This window comes from Aquarana catesbeiana, linkage group LG01 (genome assembly GCF_042186555.1).
Source record: "Aquarana catesbeiana isolate 2022-GZ linkage group LG01, ASM4218655v1, whole genome shotgun sequence".
NCBI lineage: Eukaryota > Metazoa > Chordata > Amphibia > Anura > Ranidae > Aquarana > Aquarana catesbeiana.
The window spans coordinates 327,883,234-327,909,511 of record NC_133324.1 but is presented as its reverse complement, the minus strand read 5'-3'; the positions used below and the strand labels follow the sequence as shown (position 1 = coordinate 327,909,511).

The window sequence follows — 26,278 nt, the reverse complement described above, 5'->3', positions numbered from 1 at the left end:
TGTCACTGGAGCAAACTTTCTTTTACAAAACAAAGGTGCTTTATTGTTGTCAAAATGAATAAGACAGAACATACAGATTAGCACTGGAGCAAACTTGGCAGTATGCTGCAGCTGGGGGATCATGACTGTCAGTTTCTTGTCCTTCTGTGGCAACCCCTCTCTCTAGGCTCACGTTACCCCCTTCGTCAACCTGTCAACCAACATCAGAGCCTTCAAATCACTGCACATCCTCCAGCAGCATATAACCGACACTGTGGTCGAATAATTCTGGGGACTCCTCCGTGCATGATGGTGGGGCTACAGAAGGAGTGACTGTGGACAAGGAGCCGGTGGAATAGGCCACTTTGGCAGCTGTGCTGGAAGGCAAACTACTCTGAGCCTGGGTGACAGAGGATGAGGACGGCTTTGTTATCCACTCCACCAACTCTTCTGCATGTTGCGGCTCAATAACACGTCCAGAAGCAGAAAGAAAGGACAAGCGTGCCCCAGGGCCACCTCCAGAGGATGCACCATGTCCATGACCACCACTGCTGACTGTAGACACAGAGGCTGCTTGCCCTCTTTTAGTGGCCTGTGAGCGTCTGCCTCTCCTTGATATAAATCATGATATATAAATTGGAAGAGCAAGAAAATCAAAGTTGCCGCCAAAACCTGCGGATTAGACCTGAGCAACAAAACGAGGACTTGGTGATCAAAATGCAAAAAATCTTTAACCCTATCCTGGGCAGATGGGATAAGGGGGCCCTAAAGATAGATAGGGTACATAGGATTAGAAAACCCCCAAACCTGAGACAAGACATACCCAGAGATGTAATCATTAAATTCCATTCATATGAAGTTAAAGAAAAGATCTGCAAACAACTTCGGGGAGCCCCACCAGTTCGCTTTGAGAGTAAGGAATTACAGATTTTCTCCGACCTGTCAGCCGGAACACTGGCCCGGAGAAGACAGCTTAGACCACTGCTTGATCAATTGAGAAAGTCCAACATAAAATACAGTTGGGGGTTTCCAACATCCCTAGTAGTTATGAAAGAGGGAAGATCGTGTAGGGTGAGGTTCCTGGAAGATCTCCAAGACTTCTGTGATAATTTGGGCATCCCTGTCCCGGACATTTCTTGATAAGTGTTATAAGTTTTTTGGGATGCTCGAGAGGATATCGAGGTCACTGAGGGGGGAGGGAAGGAGAAGGGAAGGAGAGAGATTTTTCGTTCTTTTCTTTTTTTCCCTTCTCTCTTCCCCTCTAGGTGTGGTATTGGTTGAACAGCATCTCAAATTAAGATTATTATTAATTTGGATAAAATGTGATGCTGTGTGGGGGGGTTTTAGGGGAGGGCATGGCCTGGGTCGGTCCTCCTGTCTCCGTCCCCCCCCCCCGCCCACCCCTCCACCTTTTTGTGGGGGGGTGGGCGGGGGCATTGGTCGGCCGCCGCCGGAGTTTCACCCTGGGTGAAGAAGCGTGCAGTATGGGATCAGTTCTGTTTCTCATCTGTGGGCTTAGGGCCGGTTTGCGGCCAGGGAAGGAGTGAGGGGAGTGGGGGGGGGGGGAATTGGGGAGGGAGGGAGGGGGGGGAATTGGGGAGGGAGGGAGGGGGGGGATTGGGGAGGGGACCTAGGGTGAGCTGGGGTGGTGGTTATATCCTGCAGGGGTAGTTATAAACGAGCAGTGGTCGACAGATAAGATTGGGTAGACGAAATTGAATTAAATGTTAGACTTAAAGTTCTTATCCTATAATGTTAAGGGACTGAACTCGCCGGCTAAAAGACATAAAATATTAAATTAACTCCAACAGTACCGAGTTGATGTAGTATTCCTCCAGGAGACTCACCTGGCCCTGGACTCTAATATTAAGTTGTATTCTCCAGCATTGCCCACTTGGTTCTATAGTGATACACCTATAAGGAGATCCAAGGGAGTCGCAATTGGGTTCCCAAGAACATCTAAGTTCTCTTTGCTCAATAGATTGATGGATCCCGAGGGCCGATATCTCTTCCTTAAGGGCAACCTGGGGAATAAAACGCTTACCTTAGCAAATGTCTATTGTCCAAACAAAAACCCGATTGTATTCTTAAAGCAGGTGTTGGCTAAATTGATGGAATTCAAGGTGGGGGAGGTGGTTCTGGCAGGGGACTTTAATTTTTGCCTTGATCCCACCTTAGATAGTATGTCCCAGGCTCAGGGGACAAGTAAGGTTAAATTAAGAATGATCAGGTGCCGGCTGCACCAATGCCACTTGATGGATGTGTGGAGGGTGCAGCATGCAAAAGTAAATGATTATACCTTCTTCTCCCCTGTGCACGGGACGTACTCAAGATTGGATTATATAATGACGGACCACAGTTTACTGGACTTCGTGGAGGAAACCAGAATAGAAATCACATCGCTATCAGATCATTCCCCAGTCTCAACGAAGGTTAGGTTTCCGGAGCTCCAAAGACAACCATTCTCCTGGAAGTTAAATGAAAATTTACTAAAAGACAACAAAGTATTAGAAATGGTGCAGAAAGAAATTGACTTTTTTTTTCAAGGTTAACGACACAGGGGAAACCCCTTCTCCCATTCTCTGGGAAGCGCACAAAGCGTATATTAGGAGGGTTCTTATCTCCATTGGGGCTGGGGAAAAAAAAAAAGAGAAAAGAAGAAAGGGAAAAACTCATCGAAGAAATGTACTTATTAGAACAGAATCATAAAAAATACAAGGGGCAGAACCAGGCATGCTTCCGCCAGCTAGCCATCAAAAGGGAGGAGCTAAGGGACAGCATGGAGCAGGACTTGAGAAGGGCCTTAAATAAAATAACAAGAGATAGATATTTTTGGGGAAATAAACCAAGTAAGCTCCTTGCGAGGTTATTGAAATTGGGCGGCACAGTGGTGTAGTGGTAGCACTCTCAATAGCAGTAAGAAGGGTCGCTGGTTCGAATCCCAACCACGACACTACCTGCCTGGAGTTTGCATGTTCTCCCTGTGCCTGCGTGGGTTTCCTCCGGGTACTCCGGTTTCCTCCCACACTCCAAAGACATGCTGGTAGGTTAATTGGATCCTGTCTAAATTGTCCCTAGTATGTATGAATGTGAGTTAGGGACCTTAGATTGTAAGCTCCTTGAGGGTAGGGACTGATGTGAATGTAAAATGTATATGTAAAGCGCTGCGTAAATTGACGGTGCTATATAAGTACCTGAAATAAATAAAAATAAATAAATTGAAAAAGAAAAGAGACTTGAACTTCATTGAGAAAATACAAAATAAAAAAGGAGAGGTAGTAGTCACAACCAAAGGGATAGCGGAAGAGTTTAAAAAGTACTATGAAGCTTTGTACACTATTGGACAAAAGGGAGCGGCGGTTCAAACAGAGAACAGGAAGGTTGACGATTTCTTGAAGGGGGCAGGGATGGCCGTGCTGTCTGAAGAGGACAGAGTAGCCCTGAAAAGACCTATAACCAAAGAAGAAATCCATGCCGCCCTGAAGGATTCGCCAAAGGGCAAAAGTCCGGGCCCTGAAGGGTTTACTACCCTTTACCTGAAACAATACAAGCATACATTGGTGCCGAGGCTCTGCCATTATTGGAACGAGCTAGGCACCAAGTGTATAATGGGGGGGAGACGCTTTGTCCGCGACCATTACGCTGATATTAAAAGAAGGAAAAAACAATATGTTGTGCTCTAGTTATAGACCCATTGCCCTATTAAATGCGGATGTTAAACTGTACGCCAAGGTGTTGGCTGGCAGGTTGAAGGACAAAATGACTACCTTGGTGCACCCAGACCAGGTAGGTTTTGTCCCGGAAAAACAGGGCAGGGACAACAGAGTCCGATCATTGCTTCTTTTAGAGTCTGTTAAAGCAGGGGGCCCCCAGTTCTATTCCTGTTCCGAAAAAGCGTTTGACAGGGTAGACTGGGGGCTTATGATAAAAACCTTGCAAGTGATGGGAGTTGGTCCAAGATTCATCGCATGGGTGAAAATTCTATATAACGACCCTTCGGAATCCGTGAAGGTAAATGGGGTTCTTTCCAGACCTTTCAGGATGGAGAATGGTACCAGACAGGGGTGTCCATTGTCCCCCATTTTATTTGTTTTAACCCTAGAACCCTTGCTGGCATTTATTCGTAAAAATCTAGATTGTAGAGGGGTGAAGATAGGATTAGAAGAACATAAACTCGCGGCATTTGCCGACGATGTTCTGTTCTATATCACAAATCCTAGGATTACAATCCCGAACTTGCTGCAGACTTTAAAAAGGTATGGAGACATCTCAAACTTTAAGATTAATCTTAGCAAATCCGAAGTGTTAAATATTAATGTGGATAAACAAGAAGAGGAAAGATTCTCAAGGGTTTTTCCCTTTCCTCTAAGTCACTGAAAAAAATGTACCTAGCCAATTACATTTCCTTGTTGGACGAAATTAGGCAAGAAACAAAAAGAATGTCAACGCGCCCCCTCTCTTGGTTCCACCGCATTAACTCAGCAGAAATGGTGTTAGCCCCTAAAATACTTTATAAATTCCAGATGCTCCCGATCCCTCTCCCACTTTCATAATTCAGAGCCCTCGGAGGCCTGATTGCAAGGTTTGTCTGGTGTGGCAAAAAGCCACGAATTGCTTATTCAGTTCTGATTAGGGGGAAAAAAACAAGGAGGACTTGCTCTTCCAGATTTAAAAAAATACTACACTTCAGTAATACTTTCACGTGTTATGGAATGGTCAAGGGAGGACCCGGACAAGAGGTGGGTCAACATTGAACATAGCATGAGTAATACACATTTAGGTCACATTATATGGAACCCTCCAAAATATAGAACACTGAGCACTAAAACAGCGGTTTTAACGCGAAACACTTTAAAATTATGGGATCAAATTCACGCACAATACAAATGGTGTCACAATTCTCCTTTGATTTATTTGAAGGATAATACATTTTTTGAACCAGGGATGAGGGAGGTGGGAGGGAACTGGATAAAGAATGGAAGCACACAATTAAAAGACTTAATTAGAGAGGGGAAAATTTGCACGTACCTCGACTTGCCGAGACAGATCTTATGGTAATTGATCCGTGGAGGTACACCCAGTTGTTGCTCTTTGTCGAGAAACTTCCGAAACCAATCAGAGGTGAGGAAGAGTACAGACCGCTTGAGCACCTTTGCAAGAGAGAAAAATTAGGAAATATTATTTCCCAACTCTACAAAATTTTGATCTCGATAGAAGAACTGGATGTGTCTCCATATATCAAGAAATGGGAAAGGGAGTTAGGGACACAGTGTGGCAAACCCACATTAGGAAAAATATTGAAAATGATACACGGTTCTTCAGCTGATATTGAGAGGACAGAAATAAATTTTAAATGTTTAGCAAGATGGTAAGCCACACCAGACAAAATAAGCAAATTTCAACCGGATAAATCTGAGAAATGTTGGAGGGGGTACACAAATACAGGAACAATGGCCCACATATGGTGGGAGTGCTCCATTATTAAAGCATACTGGAAAAAAATTATACAACTAATTAAGGAAATTACTAATAAAACTTTATTGGAAGACCCATGGAAATGTTTATTCCATGGAACTGTGGAGCCAATTAAGCAATATCGAACATCTATCGTTCCTGTGTTGTTGGACGCTACTAAGAAACAGATCTCAAAGAAATGGTTGGATGCCGAGATCCCTAAAACTCGGGACTGGCTCTTCTGTGTAAATGAAATATATAATATAGAGTATCTGGATAGTTCAGGAGTGGAATTAGACGAGGGGAATGCTTCCCTAGACAAATGGGCAGGGTGGCGGAGTTTTAAGAGTACATGGAGTTATCTTGAGGAGATTACAAGCTAAGTCTAAGGGGTTCGGAACCTGGGAAAGCATGGAAGGTTTATGGATTTTTGTATGCTCAATTGGAACCACCTGCAGGATGGGTCTGGGAGGGTGGTATGGGAGGGGGGGAGGGTATTAGCTTAAGAGGGAACTTTTGGACAGCTGTTTTGTTAGTCTGATTATGTTTTTAGTACGGTTTTAGCTGTGTATTTGTAAAATATAAATAAAGAATAAAAAAAAATATATATATATACACATATATATATATATATATATATATATATATATATATATATATATACACACACACACACACACATACTAGACTGTATGTGTATATATATATATATATATATATACACACACACACACACTGCCTGCACTCACTGAATATAAAGTCTATGCTAAATGCACTGAAGATATAGGCTACACTGAATGCAGAGTGTATATATATATTTTAATACACCGCCTGAAGTGTATTAGAAACAGTACACCACCGCATGCACTGTAGATATAGGCTACACTGAATGCACAGTATATATATACTAGACTGTGTATATATATATATATATATATATATATATATATATATATATATATATATATATATATATATATAAATACACTGCCTGCACTCAATGAATATAAAGTCTATGCTAAATGCAGAGCATATATATATATACATACATACATACATACACACACTAGACTGACTGTATATACAGTATCGCACAAAAGTGAGTACACCGCTCACTTTTTTTTTTTTTAATTTTCAAGTTTTATTGATTTTGCATAGAGATACCAAACACAACATAAAGAGGCCAAACACGCCCTCGCAGGGGCCATCACCTCCTTGCTCACATTTTAAAAATATTTTATTATATCTTTTCATAGTTACATAGTTACATAGTAGGTGAGGTTGAAAAAAGACACAAGTCCATCAAGTCCAACCTATGTGTGTGATTATGTGTCAGTATTACATTACATATCCCTGTATATTGCGGTCATTCAGGTGATTATCTAATAGTTTCTTGAAGCTATCAATGCTCCCCGCTGAGACCACCGCCTGTGGAAGGGAATTCCACATCCTTGCCGCTCTTACAGTAAAGAACCCTCTACGTAGTTTAAGGTTAAACCTCTTTTCTTCTAATTGTAATGAGTGGCCACGAGTCTTATTAAACTCTCTTCTGCGAAAAAGTTTTATCCCTATTGTGGGGTCACCAGTACAGTATTTGTAAATTGAAATCATATCCCCTCTCAAGCGTCTCTTCTCCAGAGAGAATAAGTTCAGTGCTCGCAACCTTTCCTCATAACTAAGATCCTCCAGACCCTTTATTAGCTTTGTTGCCCTTCTTTGTACTCGCTCCATTTCCAGTACGTCCCTCCTGAGGACTGGTGCCCAGAACTGGACAGCATACTCCAGGTGCGGGCGGACCAGAGTCTTGTAGAGCGGGAGAATTATCGTTTTATCTCTGCAGTTGATCCCCCTTTTAATGCATGCCAATATTCTGTTTGCTTTATTAGCAGCAGCTTGGCATTGCATGCCATTGCGGAGCCTATCATCCACTAGGACCCCCAGGTCCTTTTCCATCCTAGATTCCCCCAGAGGTTCTCCCCCCAGTGTATAGATTGCATTCATATTTTTGCCACCCAAATGCATTATTTTACATTTTTCTACATTGAACCTCATTTGCCATGTAGTCGCCCACCCCATTAATTTGTTCAGGTCTTTTTGCAAGATTTCCACGTCCTGCGGAGAAGTTATTGCCCTGCTTAGCTTAGTATCGTCTGCAAATACCGAGATTGAACTGTTTATCCCATCCTCCAGGTCGTTTATGAACAAATTAAATAGGATTGGTCCCAGCACAGAACCCTGGGGAACCCCACTACCCACCCCTGACCATTCTGAGTACTCCCCATTTATCACCACCCTCTGAACTCGCCCTTGTAGCCAGTTTTCAATCCATGTACTCACCCTATGGTCCATGCCAACGCACCTTATTTTGTACAGTAAACGTTTATGGGGAACTGTGTCAAATGCTTTTGCAAAATCCAGATACACCACGTCTATGGGCCTTCCTTTATCTAGATGGCAACTCACCTCCTCATAGAAGGTTAAAGGGGTTGTAAAGGTATTTTTTTTTTTTTTTAAAAATAACAAACATGTTATACTTACCTTCACTGTGCAGCTCGTTCTGCACAGAGTGGCCCCGAACCTGGTCTTCTGGGGTCCCTCGGCGGCTGTTTCAGCTCCTCCCCGCAAGCATTTACCACCTTAATGCGAGCTCCCTCGCATGGTGGTGAGTGCTTGCGGGCACGCTCCCGTGATACAGCCGGCGGCTGTAGCCGCTCGCTGTATCACTCGGCCCCGCCCCCCGGCGCGCCGCGTCATCGGATGTGATTGACAGCAGCGCGAGCCAATGGCTGCGCTGCTTTCAATCCATCCACTGCAGCCAATCAGCGACCAGGCTGAGCTGCAATGAAGATGACGAGGACGAGCAGCGAAGATTCGAGGCGTCAGGTAAGTAAAACGGGGGGGCTGGGGGCGGCGGTACTGTCAAAAGTTTTTTCACCTTAATGCATAGAATGCATTAAGGTGAAAAAATTTTTACCTTTACAACCCCTTTAATAGATTGGTTTGGCAAGAACGATTCTTCATGAATCCATGCTGATTACTGCTAATGATATCATTCTTATTACTAAAATCTTGTATATAGTCCCTTTTCGTGTGACAACACTAAAGAAATGACACTTTGCTACAATGTAAAGTAGTGAGTGTACAGCTTGTATAACAGTGTAAATTTGCTGTCCCCTCAAAATAACACAACACACAGCCATTAATGTCTAAACCGCTGACAACAAAAGTGAGTACACCCCTAAGTGAAAATGGCCAAATTGGGCCCAAAGTGTCAATATTTTGTGTGGCTACTATTATTTTTCAGCACTGCCTTAACCCTCTTGGGCATGGAGTTTACCAGAGCTTCACAGGTTGCCACTGGAGTCCTCTTCCACTTCTCCATGACAACATCACGGAGCTGGTGGTTGTTAGAGACCTTGTGCTACTCCACCTTCCGTTTGAGGATGCCCCACAGATGCTCAATAGGATTTAGGTCTGTAGACATGCTTGGCCAGTCCATCACCTTTACCCTCAGCTTTTTTAGCAAGGCAGTGATCATCTTGGAGGTGTGTTTGGGGTCGTTATGTTGGAATACTGCCCTGCGGCCCCGTCTCCGAAGGTAGGGGATCATGCTCTGCTCCAGTATGTCACAGTACATGTTGGCATTCATGGTTCCCTCAATGAACTGTAGCTTCCCAGTGCCGGCAGAACTCATGCAGCCCCAGACAATGACAATCCCACCACCGTGCTTGATTGTAGGCAAGACACACTTGTCTTTGTACTCCTCACCTGGTTGCCGCCACACATGCTTGACCCCATCTGAACCAAATAAGTTTCTCTTGGTCTCATCAAACCACAGGACATGGTTCCAGTAATCCATGTCCTTAGTCTGCTTGTCTTCAGCAAACTGCGAGTTTTCTTGTGCATCATCTTTAGAAGAGACTTCCTTCTGGGATGACAGCCATGCAGACCAATTTGATGCAGTGTGTGGCGTATGGTCTGAGCACTGGCAGGCTGACCTCCCACCCCTTCAACCTCTGCAACAATGCTGGCAGCACTCATTCGTCTATTTCCCAAAGACAACCTCTGGATATGATACTGAGCACGTGCACTCAACTTCTTTGGTCGACCATCACAAGGCCTGTTCTGAGTGGAACCTGTTCTGTTAAACCGCTGTATGGTCCTGGCCACTGTGCTGCAGCTCAGTTTCAGGGTCTTGGCAATCTTCTCATTGCCTAGGGTATCTTTACGTAGAGCAACAATTCTTTTTTTTCAGATCCTCAGAGAGTTCTTTGCCATGAGGTGCCATGTTGAACTTCCAGTGACCAGTATGAGAGAGTGAGAGCGATAACACCAAATTTAACACACCTGCTCCCCATTCACACCTGAGACCTTGTAACACTAACAAGTCACATGACACCGGGAAGGGAAAATGGCTAATTGGGCCCAATTTGGACATTTTCATTTAGGGGTGTACCCACTTTTGTTGCCAGCGGTTTAGACATTAATGGCTGTGTGTTAATTTTTTTTTGAGGGGACAAAACATTTACACTGTTATACAAGCTGTACACTCACTACTTTACATTTGAGCAAAGTGTCATTTCTTCAGTGTTGTCACATGAAAATATAATAAAATATTACAAAAATAACAAAAATATGAGGGGTGTACTCACTTTTGTGAGATACTGTATATATCAAATACACTGCCACTAACTGAATATCCTGTCTGCTTAATCTAACTCAAGCTATCTCTCTGTCCATGCCAACAACACTACACACAGCCGCTATGTAAGCAGCCTTATATAGTGTGGGGCGTGGACTTAGTCCCCCTGAGCCATGATTGGCCAAAGGCACCATGCCTTTGGCCAATTATGGCTCTCTCAGCAGAGCGTGCTGTGATTGGCCAAAGCATGCAGGTCACTTGCATGCTTTGGCCAATCATCATACAGCAATGCACGATCTGGCAGTGCATTATGGGGGCATTCCTCATAGGGATGAGCAAACCGCTGGCTCACCCCTATTTAAAAGCATGACTGTTAAAACACAGTTGCTGGCGGATTGAGAGCTATTTAAGGCTCTTATTTCCACTATTCTCTGGGTTCACGAGCCTTCTTGAAATCAAGTTTACTATTGCGTGTGGTGTGCGTCCACAATATTCTCTTTTTCTCATCCTCAGATTCTTCAGTCAAGTCTGGATGATTGTTTAGGTAGGCATACAAGGATGTGGCAATGTTTTATTCCAAAGCTCTCTTGCCCCCAACATTAAGTCCATACTTAGTCTACAGACACTTGCCCACATCATGCTTCCAGTCAGAACACCTGTGGGCCCCCTTAGATCCTTTTTTATTTTCCATCTCTGTCCCTTCAAGTTGCTCCAGAAGGCCTTTTGCAAAAAGTGGTCAACCGCCTCCTGATGGTCCCTTCTATTTGTACAAAAGGGCTTTTTTTTTTTTTACCATCCAGTAAAACACCAGCAACACTGTTTTCAGAGCTCCACAGCCAGGCAGTGGGTACCTCCTTACATCCTCTCCAGGGGAGTACCAAGATCCTCTGAGGGTCCATTGACAGCAGGTGCGGTGGGACTGCATTGGGTGACTATTGCAACGCAGTCCCACTGCACCTCTACCGCAAAATGCCTTGTCTCCAGTGCAGCCCATTCACACCACTGCAGTGGTGTGCAGGCGGTGTATGTTGAAAAACTAAATTTAGTCACCTCTGCTTACGGCAGGGTGGCTAAAAAGATGACATTTCATCGATTTTAAACATGGTACACAATAAAGCACATTTGTGGGAAGCATTTGGGTATTAGCTAGCTAGATCATAGACAGACCATAGCTTAAAGCTGGTCAACCAGATCAAGCCAACTTAGGGATCTGTTGCCGTCTACTGTTTGTATTTGTGAATAACCTAGCTATCACTGTTATGTGTAATTAGGTTATCAGTACTTCCTGTTTTTTGGAGGCTGGCTTTGAAACCCCAGAAGGAGCAAGTGGAGAGAGAGATAGGATCTGAGACCACACGTCCCCATGCAAGAATTGCTGCTCTTCCAGACAAGAAGCAGGGGTTGTTAGGCAAGTATTCCTATATTAATAGTTTACTATTGTTACCCATAGCTTCAGGGCATATATATAGTATGTAATGACTGGTGACAGAAATATATCTGTTCCTTGGTTATCTCACATACACTATATCAGATAGTTGGTCTGTGAGCGTGTAGTGGTCACCTTGTTGCACGTTAGTAGGTGAACCTGTTTATTGCAATAGTTTTTATGCAGCTCCTGTTAGTCTAGTTAACCCTGCCCCCTCCTGGTCTGGGAGTCTATAGCTAGTTAGAGGTCCGGTTGCACATTAGATGCTACTCAGAATTAAGCGCAGAGTAGATAGGCTGACTTTTAGTTCCAACATCACATCACAGTTTCTGCTGGTGAAAAGCTACGCTCCAGGTTGGTTGGACAATGGTCTCCTCATTGTTGTAGATCTCGTCTTCAGATCTCCAAAACCAAGACAAATGCTGCATCATTTATTTGGAGGGATAGCTATTAATTATACTCGAGTATGCACAATTCCACCAGAACCTCTCATTGGGCCCTTTGTTGATAATACATAATATATTTGATTGCTTGATTTTCAGTCTTGGGCTCTCTTCACACCAATGAGTTTTTTTCATGCTTTTTGCAGAAATGCAGGATATTTTTTTTATCAACATGGGTTCCTATGGAACATGTTCACATCGATGCATTTTTGTGTGTCTGCGTTTTTGGAAAGGGTCAGGGACTTTTTTAAATGCATAACAGTACTTTTTTTTGGTTCAATTGATTTCAATGGACAAGCTTCAGAAAAGCATGTAGTGCATTTTTAAATCTGCCCAACCACAAATTTGAGTTTTGTTTTATTTTTTATGCTTTTTGGGTGGCGGGCGCCTAAAAAAAAAAACGCAAATCACAGTAAAAAGACACAGAAAGCACAGCAAAAAATGTTAAAAAGCAACATGCATAGATGTGAATCAAGCCTTAGAGCCGGCGAGGGACCAGAGCTGCATCCACCTAGGTAGGTATGATTTCCAGAAAAAAAAAAAAAACCCTGCTTCATGATGAAATGGTAGAATCACCCTGTATTTTCTCACTGGTTTATGAAGAGAAGAACCCACATCAGCTAACTCATGATATGGATAATGATAGTGAACACCCTAGTGACAATGCAAGTGGTACGTTTGGCAAACTGACTGAAATGTTAGCACAAGATTTACAGGCAGCTCATTACAGGAAGTTAAAATTATTTTCTACTAATGGCACTGAAGAAAGTTTAGAAGTTTGGAAAGAGCACACTCTTAAAGTCTAAGGAAGTGGCCCTTTTTACAAGTCAAACAGGGAGCTGTCACTGGACATCTGCAGGCCTCAGCTGCAGAATTATTACACCCGTATCAAGATACTCATGAGGGAGTAAGTGCAATGGACTACATACAAGTACTGTGTGATCATGTTGATCCATACTATGATCACGAATCAATGGTTGGTGACTACTGTATGTCTTGTCAGAAGAAAGGGGAAGATACACTTTTATTACTCTATTAGTTACTTTTGTCACAGCTGGTGTATAACACTGTTAAACCTGCTTCTGCAGTGTACTCTATGAAGACCAGTCAGTAAGAGGCTTGCTACCGCATCGTCCTCTTACACAGCTCTTCAGAATGCCATCTTCACCATGCTAGACCTACAGTCTGGATACTATCTACTAATTTCCGATGGCACCTGAAGATCAGGAGAAGACTTTATATGTCCTTTGAGCTTCTATCAATTTACAGTACTCGCATGCCACAAGGCATAAGAGGTGCACCTGCAAAATTCAAAGGTTAATGGAGAGTTTTGGGTGATCTAGGACCCAGGGAATGTCTTGTGTACCTCAATGATATGGACTTTGGAGCTACACTAGAAGAGTATGAAGAACAACTCTCTAAAAGAAGAGGGATAGAAATTGTCAGCAAAGTGCAGGTTCTGCAGTCACTGTAGGCCACATCATCTCTGCTGAAGGCGTGGCCACTGATCCAGTCAAAGCAGCGGTGAACTGACCTCAGACACAATCTTTTACAGTTTTGTTCTCTCTGGATTTTGTTGATACTGACGCAGCATATGCTGATGCCCAGAAGCTATACGTGTTCCATGTGGATGCTAGCTTTGAAGGACTGTGTGGAGTGTTTTACCAATAGCCTTCATTAGCCAAAGCCTCACACCTAGTGCATGCAACTATCCAGTTTACAAGTTAGGGCTCCTGGCGCTTAAATGGGCCATCATTGATAAGTAACATGATTATGTGTATGGAGCTTGTTTGAAGTAAGAACGAATAATAATCCTTTGATGCATGTCCTAACCACAGCCAAACTGGATGCTACAGGACACCGCTGGTTGGCTGCCCTATCCAATTATAAATTCACTCTGAAGTATAATCCTGGCCCAAAAAACATTTGCCCTGATGCTGTATTCAGATGTCCAGGATTGACTTCTGTTACCGAAAACAAGGAATGATAATCTCTCCATGGTCAGAACCTGAAAAAATTCATATGGGGGATGTAACTGAAGGGTGCCAGTGGAAACATGTTCATCAACATGGGGTCAGTGAGAAAAAATGTCATGCTGAAGGGAATAATATGAAGATCAGACCCAGATACCTCAAGCAGTACAAGGTCATGGGAGAAGTCCCAGAAAGGTGCAGTGTCAATGGCAGAGTGAAAGCATCAGTATTTGGGCCCATGGTTCAGAGATCTGACTCTAGAGTTATCTTTAAAAAAAAAAAAAAAAAAAGCTCCAAAAGGCACTCTGGAATAGGAAAGCTTTTTGATTAAGGGTCTTCTGAACTCACCACACTTTGGATGTGAAGGTTTTTGAGCAGGTCCGGTGGCCTTAGCAGCGATGGACCTGCAGTAGACGAACAGATCATATCTGTACCGTAGAGGCAGCCCATTCAATAAGAAAAGCATGGCTGAGTAAATAGTAGGTTAGGAACCACCTTGCCTCAGTAGCACCTCAAAGTATTACCCAGGGAAGGGCTATCTAGGAATAGCCTTTTATTGTGCTCAAAAGAATGTGGGGATTGAGCAGCGCTAGGTGTATTTATCTAGAACACACTGGGGTTTATTTACTAAACCTAGAGAATGCAATACTTCTGTATAGGAATCAATCAGCTTTCAGGTTTCATTGCCAAAGCTTAATTGAACAAGCTGAAGTTAGAAGCCGATTGGTTTTTAGGCAGAAGTGAACGTGATTTCGCACTCTCCAGCTTTAGTAAATAAACCCATTGGCTTCAACTGAGTCCACAGTAGCCAGCTTGTGGCAGAAAGCAGAAGTAGTAACTTCACGATATTCTGCCAGTGAAAACCATCCGCAGCCTCCAGTAAAAAAGCACCACTCTTTCATTCTGCAAATAGAAGTGCACTAGGCAGTTCAGGTTGTAAGGTCTGAAGATAATCAGGGGGTGGAGAGGCAGAAGAGTTTAGAAGTGACTATAGTCTTGGAATAGACATTGTGGCAGAGAATTTGGCTTTAATCAGACATGTCGCACATTGTGTCTGTGAGATTGCCCCTTTCACACAAGAGATCCAATCTGGTCTAGCTGTCCATTTTTCAGCCAGACCAGATGGGACCCTCTATTCTCCTCTATGGAGCACCAGGTGTAAACAGACATGTGCTCATTTACACCTGGCTACCTCCGGGGCTAATCTGATTCGGCAAAAAAAAAAAAAAAACAGAAGTACATCTTTTTCTCTCCGGCTGCCCAGATTGGATCGGAGGGCAGCCCACCATAGAGCAAAGCAGGCTCTGTTCATGTCCACTCTGCATAAGCGAAGAAGACACAGACCTGACTGATACTACAGACTGATACCCTGCTGAGCAAAAAAGGATCTGGCCCCTGTGAAAGTGTGATTTGTCCAGCAGCCAAAAGATCCTGCACAAATGGACTGATAAAATGTAGACAAGGATTCTGGCTGCCGGGAGAAGCTCCAATTTTTGAAGTACCGGATGATCAATCAGGATTGACATGACTGTTGGTTGCATGGCCTCACATAAAAGATCAAAAAGAGGTATTAAACCCAAAACAGAGACCGTAATATATTTCAGCTTACCAATATTAGATGTGGTGGCTGCATTAAGTTTCCCTTTTGTAGGTTTTGTTCCCTCTAGGGATTCCACCAGTAACACTTTGTATTGGAATGCCTACACTCTTAATGAAGGAACAACAGACACACCTTTGGACAACAACATTGTCAGCCTGGGGGAAGGGGAGTGTTAGATGTACTAGCAGATGTAGATGCACTAAACAGAAGTCAACTTCCAACTAACACTTTTTAAGCAGTTACAGTAACAGTTTTATTCGATTTAGAATAAGGGTTTTACAAAAGTGAATAGATGTTGATTATGGTAAGCTCTCTTGTCAGTGTTAAATGGTTTGTCTCAACGCCAACTGGTACATCTGCAAAACAGCTTGTTCTGTTGAAAAACAGACTTACTGGCTGGATCACCAGGTGAAAATAAAAGAAAGCAAGCCTAAAAAAAAAAAAAAAACGAATACAGCCATCACATCTAAGAATCACTAAGCTGCAGTATAATAAATGTTTGCTTTCAACTCTTGATTAATCGCTTGCTGTCCTGAGCAATTTTGACATTTTTCACATACATGTTAAAATCAGCATTTTGTTGCTAGAAAATTTCGAACCCCCCCCCCCAACATTTATTTTCCTGAAAGCAGAGGCCCTGGATAATAAAACGGTGGCTGCTGTAATTTTTTCCATGTTGTACGATATTTAGGGCAGCCATTTATCAAAAGCATTCAGGAAAGAATGTAAATACATTTTGCTGCACAGAAATACAATACCCAATTTTTTTGTAAAAATATAAAATATGTTGCGTCGAGTAAATACCGTGTTTCCCCGAAAATAATACCAGGTCTTATATTAATTTTTGCTACAAAAAACACACTAAGGCTTATTTTCAGGGGATGTCTTATTTAATTACGGCACTAAAGTGGTTGTAACCCAAAAAAAAAAAAAATCAGTTCCTTTTAAAGCATGATAGATAGCACAGTGCTTGTGCTGTATCATTTACCCCACTCCATGTTCTAAAAATCAATCATGAATAAATCAATAAAAAATAAAAAAGTTCCCGTGTCACCCCCTACCCCTCCCACTGTCAGGTCAGAAGTCAGTTTAATCATCAAAAAAATCCATCTTGCTTAAAATCCTTATCAAATAGTTTTAATAAAAATATTATACTAGTACATTAGTGTGCCCACAGTTTTATACCATAAAAAATACCTTTTACAGCTCCCCTGGGCATCCATGTGTGATCCGCTCTTTTTCTCTGAGATCCCCGCTGAGGTCAGCCCACTCCAAGTACTGCAGAGGGAGGGGCCGCAGACATCAGTGGGGAGGAGAGGATGAGAGAGAAGAGCCGAGATCCCGCTGACGTCAGCCCGCTCCATACACTGAAGAGGAAGGGGCTGCAGACATCAGCCGGGATGAGAAAAGAGGACCTCCTTGGGCTGTAAAACATTGTATTATTAATACTGTACAGTAATGGGAATAAAGGTGTAGCGCTTAATACAATAATAAACTGAGACACTGTACCGGTATACAGTAATGGATTACAGTTTTTTTTTTTTTTTGGTGAACTTTGATAGGGCTTATATTGCAGCTCGCCCTAATAAATCGCACTAGGTCTTACTTTCGGGGAAACACGGTAGATACCAAGCATGTAAAAATTTAAAACTCTGCACATCTGAGAAAGGGTGACAAACTGGGGTACCTAAAATTGTCCATGGGTGAAGCTTTGAAAGCCTATACAGGTCATCAGTGTAGTGTTGTGAATTAGGGCCCTAGAAGTATTGCTCTCAGACATTCTCGGCGAAACCTCATGTGCGTGGGGCAATCGCCATTTATATGTGCATGTCGAACCTACATGGAGGGGGGAAGGATGGGGATGGGGTGCATTTAATTTTTTTTACACTTTTGCAATGATTATCCTGGTGTAACCACTTGCTGTTCAGGACATTTAGATACATACGCTGGATGGCACTGGGTTTAAGACTGGGACGTCCTCAACTGGAACCGTCAGATTTATTGAGGCATGGAATAACTAGATCCACCACTGGAGTTTCAAACTCAAACCTCAACAGGCTACTGCTGAGTAAACCGTTTGGGAGGAGAAAATATTTTGTCTGGCTGCAGTCAGTCCTCATACAGAACATCCTGCACTAGTGCGTGGACTTGAAACATCTTTGTAGGCTACTTGGGTAGGGTTCCCCCTATTTTTGTGACCTTTTGCCCAGGTTGGGGCAGTTCTAACTTCAAAAGTGTGTACAGCCTCCACCAAAACTGTAACAGTTTCCACAATTGGCGAGTGACAGCTATTCAGAATGGGGCACCAACTGTCGGTGCACATGTCCTTTGCATCCCATGGTCTTTAGATGTGCAGAGACCTTCCCCATGAGCTCTGACAAAGAAGCCAAAAACTCCTCTCTAGGTAAAAAGGAGGAATGGAGTGTAACAGAGCGGTTAAGGGGAGACTCAGAGAGGTGGAGACTGGAATTTAAAGTAAAGTACTTTAAGCAGAGTTATCTGAGGGCCCTCACCTGAATTACCTCATTATCACCCTGGTCACAGTGTATGCTGGCCTTCCCCCTTTTCCCTTGCGCCTGATGTCTGCCATATGGATAGGGGATCCCCTTAGTACTCACCATCTGTGCTGTGGAGCAGAAGGGGCACAGCTGGCCCTTGTCTCATCACTGAAGCGGTGGCTCAATTTTGTGAAGGTGCTGCATACAACTCAGGGTCTAGGAATACAGGAGAATGTGTTCTGTACCATACAATTCACTTACTAAAATATTTTTTATTAATTCAATTGTACCTTGCAATTTTAACTTAGACAATGATATTTGCTATTCTGCCAGAAAGGTCTTACTTAAAATATTACCATGTTGATTCTGATCATAAAATGGCTGAATATTTAATGCAGCCTTACAGCTCCATGGAGTTACATCCTAAATGGCTTACTAGAACAATAAAAACAATACACAATTTGTAGATTTAAACATTTATTATGAAGTTACAATTTACAAACAATAATAGAAAGGGTCAGATACTGACCAGTCCCCCAGCACAAAGAGTTGAGGGCCTTGTTAAACCATAGCTTTGTATGGAATCATTTAGAAAGGTGTGAATTTTGTTGCATCAGCCAGTTAATTGTCTCTAGAAGATGTTGCATTTGGTAATGCTGAGCAATATTCCGGAAAGCATTCATCTGTTCCATGAGAGTCTGAAACAGAAAGGTTATGGTCAGAGAAACTCACAATACATAAAAATACAATAAATGCCTTCCATGCACCGATAAACAAACCTTTACTGAAATGGTGAAGCTGAAGTCACCAGCACAGCTGCAGTACACAGGCATGTTCGCTTCTTTCACACCTTTACATTTCAAACACACCTGGGAAAGAATGATTGAAAGTAAAAATCATGCATAGGTTCTGTGGATGTGAAAACAAAAGCATAAAAAGTATATACTAGTAGCCACCCAAAGAGTTTGTAATTTTTCACTACCAAATATCTGTCACAATATGCAAATGGGTATAAAATCAAATGTGGGTGGTATTGTTTTACTCATAACACTGCCCTAGCTCACTAACTGGAATATGAATAGGAATGACTTTTCTAATCTGCATACTTGTTCTGGGTGAGTGATGCAAAATACTGAAACCAGAAAGTCAGCATAATAGCGAGGACAGAGAGAACTGGGTTTCTCACTGTACTTGAAAGAAATACCCTTTTTTTGTTTTTTAATTTAATCTTATTAAAAAATAAACAGGTTTATGTTTACCAGCTCTGTGCAATCGTACTTTCTTGCAGGGGGGGGGGGGGGGCGCGCGATGGACAATGAAAATTTTTACCTGAATGCAGTAAAGTAGAAAAAACCTTAAATGTTTAGAACCACTTTAAAGAATTAGAAAAACTGTTGAGTTTACCCTGTAGAATTTGCCCTCCTATGCTAGGCCATTCATTTGTTGAGAGTTTGAATTGTCTCCCCAATATACAGGTCTTTTAAAGACATAAGTATGCAGCGTTTGCAGAAAGGGCAATTTGTTATTTTGTGCCTCTTCCGTTGTGAACTTGATATTTTTATCCAAAGTTTGTGTTCAGTAAAAGCTTGTTTTTCCAATGTTTTAGCCAGTTCTTTACCAGGCCACAGTCAAAAGACGTCCTTGGTAGGAAGTGAAATGCTGGGGTTATGGTTGCAGCAATATGCCACAACCCCAGTATTGTTTTTTTTTTTTTTTTTTCAGCTGGCAATTCTCTAACCATTAAAAGTGATCCGAGTAGCTGGTTAGCTGCTGTATCACCTTTAGAAGCAGCGGGAGGGTGGCTTTCCAGTGGTTCCTGGGCTTACCTGGATGATCAGTAGCCCCGGGAACCGATTCGGCTGCAGCAGCTGGTAACAGAGATAAGCAAAGTAAAGATGGCCTCCACTAATTTCTATGGTCTAGGACAGGGTTAGGCAACCTTGGCCCTCCAGATGTGGTGAAACTACAAGTCCCATGAGACATTGCAAGACCCTGACAATCGCAGGCATGACTCCTAGAGGTAGAGGCATCATGGGATTTGTAGTTTCACCACAGCTGGAGTGCTGAGCTTGCCTACCCCTGGTCTAGGAGGACCGGAGCGATGTCATGACGTCACAACTGGTTCTGGCCCGATGAAAACAAGGCCATTTTTTTTCAAACATTAGATCAATCTTTTATTTGATCTAACGCTTTACATTGTACGGAAGAGATCTGGGGTCTTATAGACCCCAGATATCTTCATAGAGGACCTGTCACTGCTTATTTCGATCACAAGGGATGTTTACATTAAATACTTTTTTTTATAAAAGGGACAGTGTAAAAATAGGTAATAAAATAGTAAAAAATGTGGGCATCTATTTACTTGGCGTAACATTCATATTTTACAAAATTGGGTTATATATTTGGTTTCCTTTTTTAATTCATTAAATTGTATTTTGTCCCAAAAAACTGCGTTTGGAAAAAAAAAAAAAAAGAAAAAACGCTGTGCAAATACCGTGTAACAAAAAATTGCAATGACCGCCATTTTATTCCCTAGAGCCTTTTCTAAAAAAAATAAATATGTGTTTGGGGGTTTCAAGTCATTTTCTAGCAAAAAACAAACAAAAATAAAAACACAGATTTTTACATATATGAGAGAAGTGTCAGAATTGACCCGGTAAGCAAGTGGCTAATCCTGACCCATGTATCATTTATATACTTGAACCGTAAAATTTGTGTTATTTCCCTAAGTTAAAGGCTTGTCTCCACCTGCCCCATGTACAGGTTAACTACTATGGGAGATGCCATGGCAGAGTCAGGTTTGTCTGTCTGTAGAAGTTACCCTTGTACTTAAAAAGAGTACTTATAGCTTATGCTGAGCTACATGTGGAGATGAAACAAGCCAGCACCTGATTCCAACATACAAGGGAAGCATTTGGGGAGTGGGAGCTGTGCAGTTTTGACTCTACAAACTAGAAGTAAAACTTGGTCATACAATTTCTCCAGTTGACAAGGAATGAGTCTCGGCACAGCTTTTTATTTTCCAAGCAGTTTCTTAGCAGACCATACTGGGGACTGTAGCACCAATGCATCTGAAGAATCAGTGTGTGTTCAGGTTTTAATTACATTTGTTACACTCTCGTCGTGGATACATTAAATGCTTCTCTGCCAGATCAACTGTAGCGCTACTTTTACTACCTCTAGTGACTGAAGAAACGGTGGAGTGACGAGTGGAGAAGGGAGGTGCAGCCTACGGTGTCCATGCTACAGCTGTTTGGTCTGGGCATGCAGGATAGTATGAAATAATTTTAAATATGGAATTATGCAAAATGGTCTATATTATGTAAATAGCAATGCCAGCCACACCATGCTAGTCCATAAGTATATGCATTGCACTTCTGATTTTGGGCCTCTAGAAATTTTTGTGCAACATCACACATCTAGGGAAGGCACTGGACAACAAGTAAAATAAGTGCACATGTTAAGAATTTAAATTTCACATATCAATATAACTGGGGCATGGATGTGTTTTATACTGTATATTACAGCAAAGTGAGAGGAGGTCACCAGCACATCAAGGATCTCCAGAACCAGCCCAAAGCTCTATTCAGAGACCGTCTCTTGCTCTGACTAAACACGGTTCCAGCTGGTGGTCGCTTCAGCACCCACTTCTATGCACAGCCATTTTTACAGGAACGTGTGCGTTGGGAATAGTGCGTGGACATATTACATCAACTCACCCTACTAAGATCTGTAGCATTGTTTTCCTTTGGAAACAAATAAGAATTAGTGACACTGATGAACCAAATAAATGTGTATATCTTACCAAATCCTGCAACATGAAAGCCATCATCTTCTTCTGTAGAGCCTCCACCAGTGACATCTCAATGTTGTCAGAGTCATATTCAGCTTGGCAGTTTGAACAGACCCACTGTGGCAGCACCGACCCATCCTGTGTTAGTAAGGGATAACAAGAATATTAAAAGGATTACAGGCAGTGCACTATGCATAGCAATCATATTTTCAATCTTTGGACATACCTGACTAAGTAAAGGATCTTTGCACAAGTCAAGATCACGACAAAAATTACAGTTCCGGCAAATTATTTCAGGAAGGATGTAAGAGCGACAAGGATCCCTAAATTGTGCATACTCCGAGAACTCCCCTACGTCAATTAACCGCAAGAGATCTCTCTTCAGCTTGTTGACCTGGTTGGTTATATTTGAATCCAAAGACAGGACCTGTAAAAATCATAAACCTAGTGTTAGTTTATAAGCAGATTTATGTAGTATTATGGCTCAACTATTGCATTTGCTCATTTAATTGTGGTATTTTGCCAAGTAAGCACAGATGATTTTCTATAAAATGTCTAAATGATTAAAATATGTAGAGACGTGCAGGGAAATAAATACACTGATCAAATGCAACCTTTAAAAAAAAAAATTTCCGTAGATAAATGCAGAACATGCTTCTTAGCCACAGTTTATGTGTCATGGCATCCAGGAGTAGTAACTATTATGCCGTGTACACACGGTCGGACTTTTCAGCTACAAAAGTCCGACACAGCCTGTCCAACAGACTTTCAACTGACTTTTGGGAGACTTTCTAACGACCGGACTTGCCTACACACGATCACACCAAAGTCTGACGGATTTGTACGTGATGACGTACACCGGACTAAAATAAGGAAGTTGATAGCCAGTAGCTGCCCTAGCGTCGGTTTTTGTTCGTCGGACTAGCATACAGACGAGTGGATTTCTGGGTCTGGCGGAGTTACGACGTAAAGATTTGAAGCATGTTCCAAATCTAAAGTCTGTCAGATTTGCAACTGGAAAAGTCCGCTGAAGCCCATACATGATCGGATTGTTCGCCGGATTTGGTCCGTCGGCGTCAGGCAGACCAGTCCGATCGAAAAGTCCGACCGTGTGTACACCCCATTACAGTTGTAACGCTATACCCAAATTATAGTGTTGCCTCACCTCACAAACATATTTTATAAACTCCAATGCAGGGTTGTTCAGGAGCAAATGGGATCCTGGCAAGACTGGGAACATTTCAGAGGGCTCAGTGACATGGCGTGTTCCTGTTACTTTTTTCTGTATCTTTTGTGTGATTGTGAAGAAGTTTTGTGTCAACTCATTTGCTACATAGTCCTGTGAAAAGGTGATTAGACCTGTGAAAGACAGATGGATATTAACTGAAACAGAAAATAGGATTAACGGTAAAAAAATACAAACAAGTACAGATTTGACTAAAATTTTTATGTGTAAAAATGATAGTCTACGAAGGTCACACAGTAACATTTTATGAAAAGGGGTTCTTTGAAAAAACAAACCACATTTTACAGTGTTTACTGTGATATATGGCTAGCAGAATATATAGCAGCAAGCACCAGAGCCAATTAAAGGCTCAGTCCACCCAAAACACATTTCACTTTTTGGGAGGATTAAGAGCTAAAGAAATATCACCAGCAGGAGGAAAAAAAAAACTGGTTAAATCCCCCAAGGGGACACCTCGCACTTGTCCCAATTCTAATTTGAGCAATAGAAATTAAACCAAATATTTATTTTCTGTCATTGCTAGCTGTAGTTAGCACCTCCCACCCCAAAGCCTAAAAATATGGACATGGGGGGTGGGTGTAATCTACAGCTAGCACTGGGTCCCGTGCCCCTTCTCCATTCTGTAGTACTGCCACATCACTCATTTAGATTACAGCGAGGCTAGAGATGCAGTCTGCTATTTAGGGGAACAGACAGTGTGGAAACTGTCAGTTTGTGTTATGAATGACTGCAGCTGGATAAATAAATAAAAGGGGTTTTATTTACAAAAACCTAGACAAACAGCACTAGCCAGGTACTACATTGTGTAGGACAAGGCTTGTGCTGTTGTCAGCTGGGTTGTGATCCCTTTCTGGATAGCTTACAGCTCCTGCTGTTTGTTTACAAGCTGCTAGAGGGAGGGTAGGCAACCATGGAGAAGTGAAGATCTACCCGTACAAAATAGAAGAGATTAAAGATCACAAGGGCGTAGTACTTTTTTTAGGAGATAACCTAGCAGAGATTGGAGGTCAGTAGTATGCAATACACAGTGCAGGGGTCAGAAGCAACACGGTGCGGGGGTCAGTAGCTAAACAGAGTTCAGAAGTATGTAATGCAAAGTGCAGGGTTCATTAGTAAGTAACACAGAGTTCAATAGTATGTAACAGAGGGTAGGGGTCAGCAGTCATTAAAGCAGAGTGTAGGGGTCAAGAACATGTAATGCAGAGTTCAAAGGTGTGTGGTATGTAACTCAGAGTGCAGTGGTTAGTAGCAAGTAAAGCAGAGTGCAAAGGTCAGGAGTAGGTAATGCAGAACTCAGGTTTTTCATAGACAAATATTGCACATAACAATGCACATTTTTCCATTCAGGTCCCCTTACCTGGCATGGCCCCAGTTTCACCTACTGCCTCTTGAGACACTTGGCTATTCTGCCTGCGCTTGATTGGAGTACTACCAGGAGCATTTCGTCTCATCTCCTCCTTCATACTATGGTAGACAGCCACAATGTAAGCTGAAATAAAAAAATAAAATTAAATAATTAATATATATATATATATATATATATATATATATATATATATATATATATATATATTATATATACACACACACACACACACGGCATTCAGACAGGTTTGCACGCATGTGTATATAGATGTTCTAGATTACATAGAGGAAAAGTACCACTTACCTGAAATGATCATCAGGAAATAACTCTGACATGAGGCTGCCTGAGGCAGATATTGCACAATATTCCAGCTGTTCTCCAAGCACTCTTCAACCTGGTCCTCTGGCTGTTCATTATCTGAATGACCACCTGTTTCTTCTTCATCCTCCTCCTCCTCCTCTTCACTGCCCTCCTCTTCATTACCCTGAGATTTCTTCTTCTCACTCTGAATTATTAAAAATCAGACCGAGCATCATGACAAAGCCAAAACATCACAAACTTCAATAAGACTCAACCTAAACAATTTTTTCGGGACTGACCTCTCCATAGTGCACACTAGAAGGAAGTTTGCCTTTAATCCCACCATAATTAGCAGGGTCCATCCACAGCAGAAACTCCCAGCAACGTGAAAATGAGATAGTTAAAGAGTGAAAGATCTCCCTGGAGTGAATACTGAAACAGAAATAGGGTCACATAATACAAGCTGCTATAATGCGGTTGAAGCTGCTAGAAATCAAGGTCACAAGAGGACAAAACCCATATAGCCATAAATTTTACCTTTGGGTAATGTAGTCAACATAGGCTACAGCATCTTCTACCCGACGTTTCTTTGTGCTTAGGATAATGCGGTTGAAGTTGGCGTAAACTACAGAGGAACCCAGACGCTTAAATTCAGCAACCAGCCTTAAGGGGGTAAAGACATAGGTAGTTACTGTTACCACGATAACTGTGCAAAAATATGCATACCTGGAATTCAGCATTAATATAACTAAGATTGTAAACAGGGTAATTATTGCGTTTCACAAATATATGCAAGTTTGAGGATGATCTTACAACATAAGAGAATGGCACAAATCTGTAAATAATAATAAAAGGGATATAAAAGTAGTGCTTTTAAACTTAAACCAGCCATTGTTTCTAGCTTGTAAAAGAGCCTGGAGGAGCTCAAAACATAATTTTAATGGAACTTCTTTGTATTGCCAGTTTTATTTTTGACAAGTTCTAAAAAAATTACAGCATATTTTACATGGTCTATTTGTTCTCTGGGGCTGCCAGAGGAGGAGTCACCTCAGCAGAAGGCAGTTTTAAGGTGTGTTATATATTTCACAAGCAAATATGAAAAGTGCACTAAATTACTTAGAATTGGGTTATGCAAACTTATGTCCATGGTCTAGATATCTTAAGATTCCAATAATCTGTGGCAAAGTCTTGATAGGAAATAAGTGTCTCAGGACTAGGTTTACAACCAATATGTTCAAAATATGCACTAGCATACTGTATAAATGTACCATTTAAAAAAAAAATGTTTTTATGAACCGCACTGAAACTGCTGTACAGCGTAACTGTACTTTAATGACCTTTCTTGAAGGAGGAAGATAAATGTCATGAGAAATACAAACTAAGCCTCAAGAAATTATCTATCCCAATTGTCACTCTTTAGCAAGGCTGCCCAAAAGGTAGGAATTATCTTGGTACTGCAGATTTTTTTTGTGATTCTAAGAAAGCACATTTGTGTTGAACACCATGTTTTTGATTAACTATTCGACAAACTAAACCCACTTTGTTCAGATACACAGTG

At 42.0% G+C, this 26,278-nt stretch overlaps 1 protein-coding gene across 1 annotated transcript in view; it reads right to left on the bottom strand.

The window, feature by feature from the left end:
* Positions 1-18,480: 18,480 nt before the first annotated feature.
* The window catches only part of POLE (DNA polymerase epsilon, catalytic subunit), a 153,119-nt gene continuing 145,321 nt past the window's right edge, over positions 18,481-26,278 (bottom strand). Inside the window, exons 41-49 of the mRNA XM_073630975.1 lie at positions 25,258-25,383; positions 25,020-25,152; positions 24,724-24,925; positions 24,412-24,543; positions 22,974-23,167; positions 22,035-22,235; positions 21,821-21,946; positions 18,795-18,884; positions 18,481-18,713 (exon numbers count right to left, since the gene is read on the bottom strand). Of these exons, the coding sequence (XP_073487076.1) occupies positions 18,600-18,713; positions 18,795-18,884; positions 21,821-21,946; positions 22,035-22,235; positions 22,974-23,167; positions 24,412-24,543; positions 24,724-24,925; positions 25,020-25,152; positions 25,258-25,383 (1,318 nt within the window). The 3' untranslated portion in view covers positions 18,481-18,599. The remainder of the gene's footprint in view (positions 18,714-18,794; positions 18,885-21,820; positions 21,947-22,034; positions 22,236-22,973; positions 23,168-24,411; positions 24,544-24,723; positions 24,926-25,019; positions 25,153-25,257; positions 25,384-26,278) is intronic.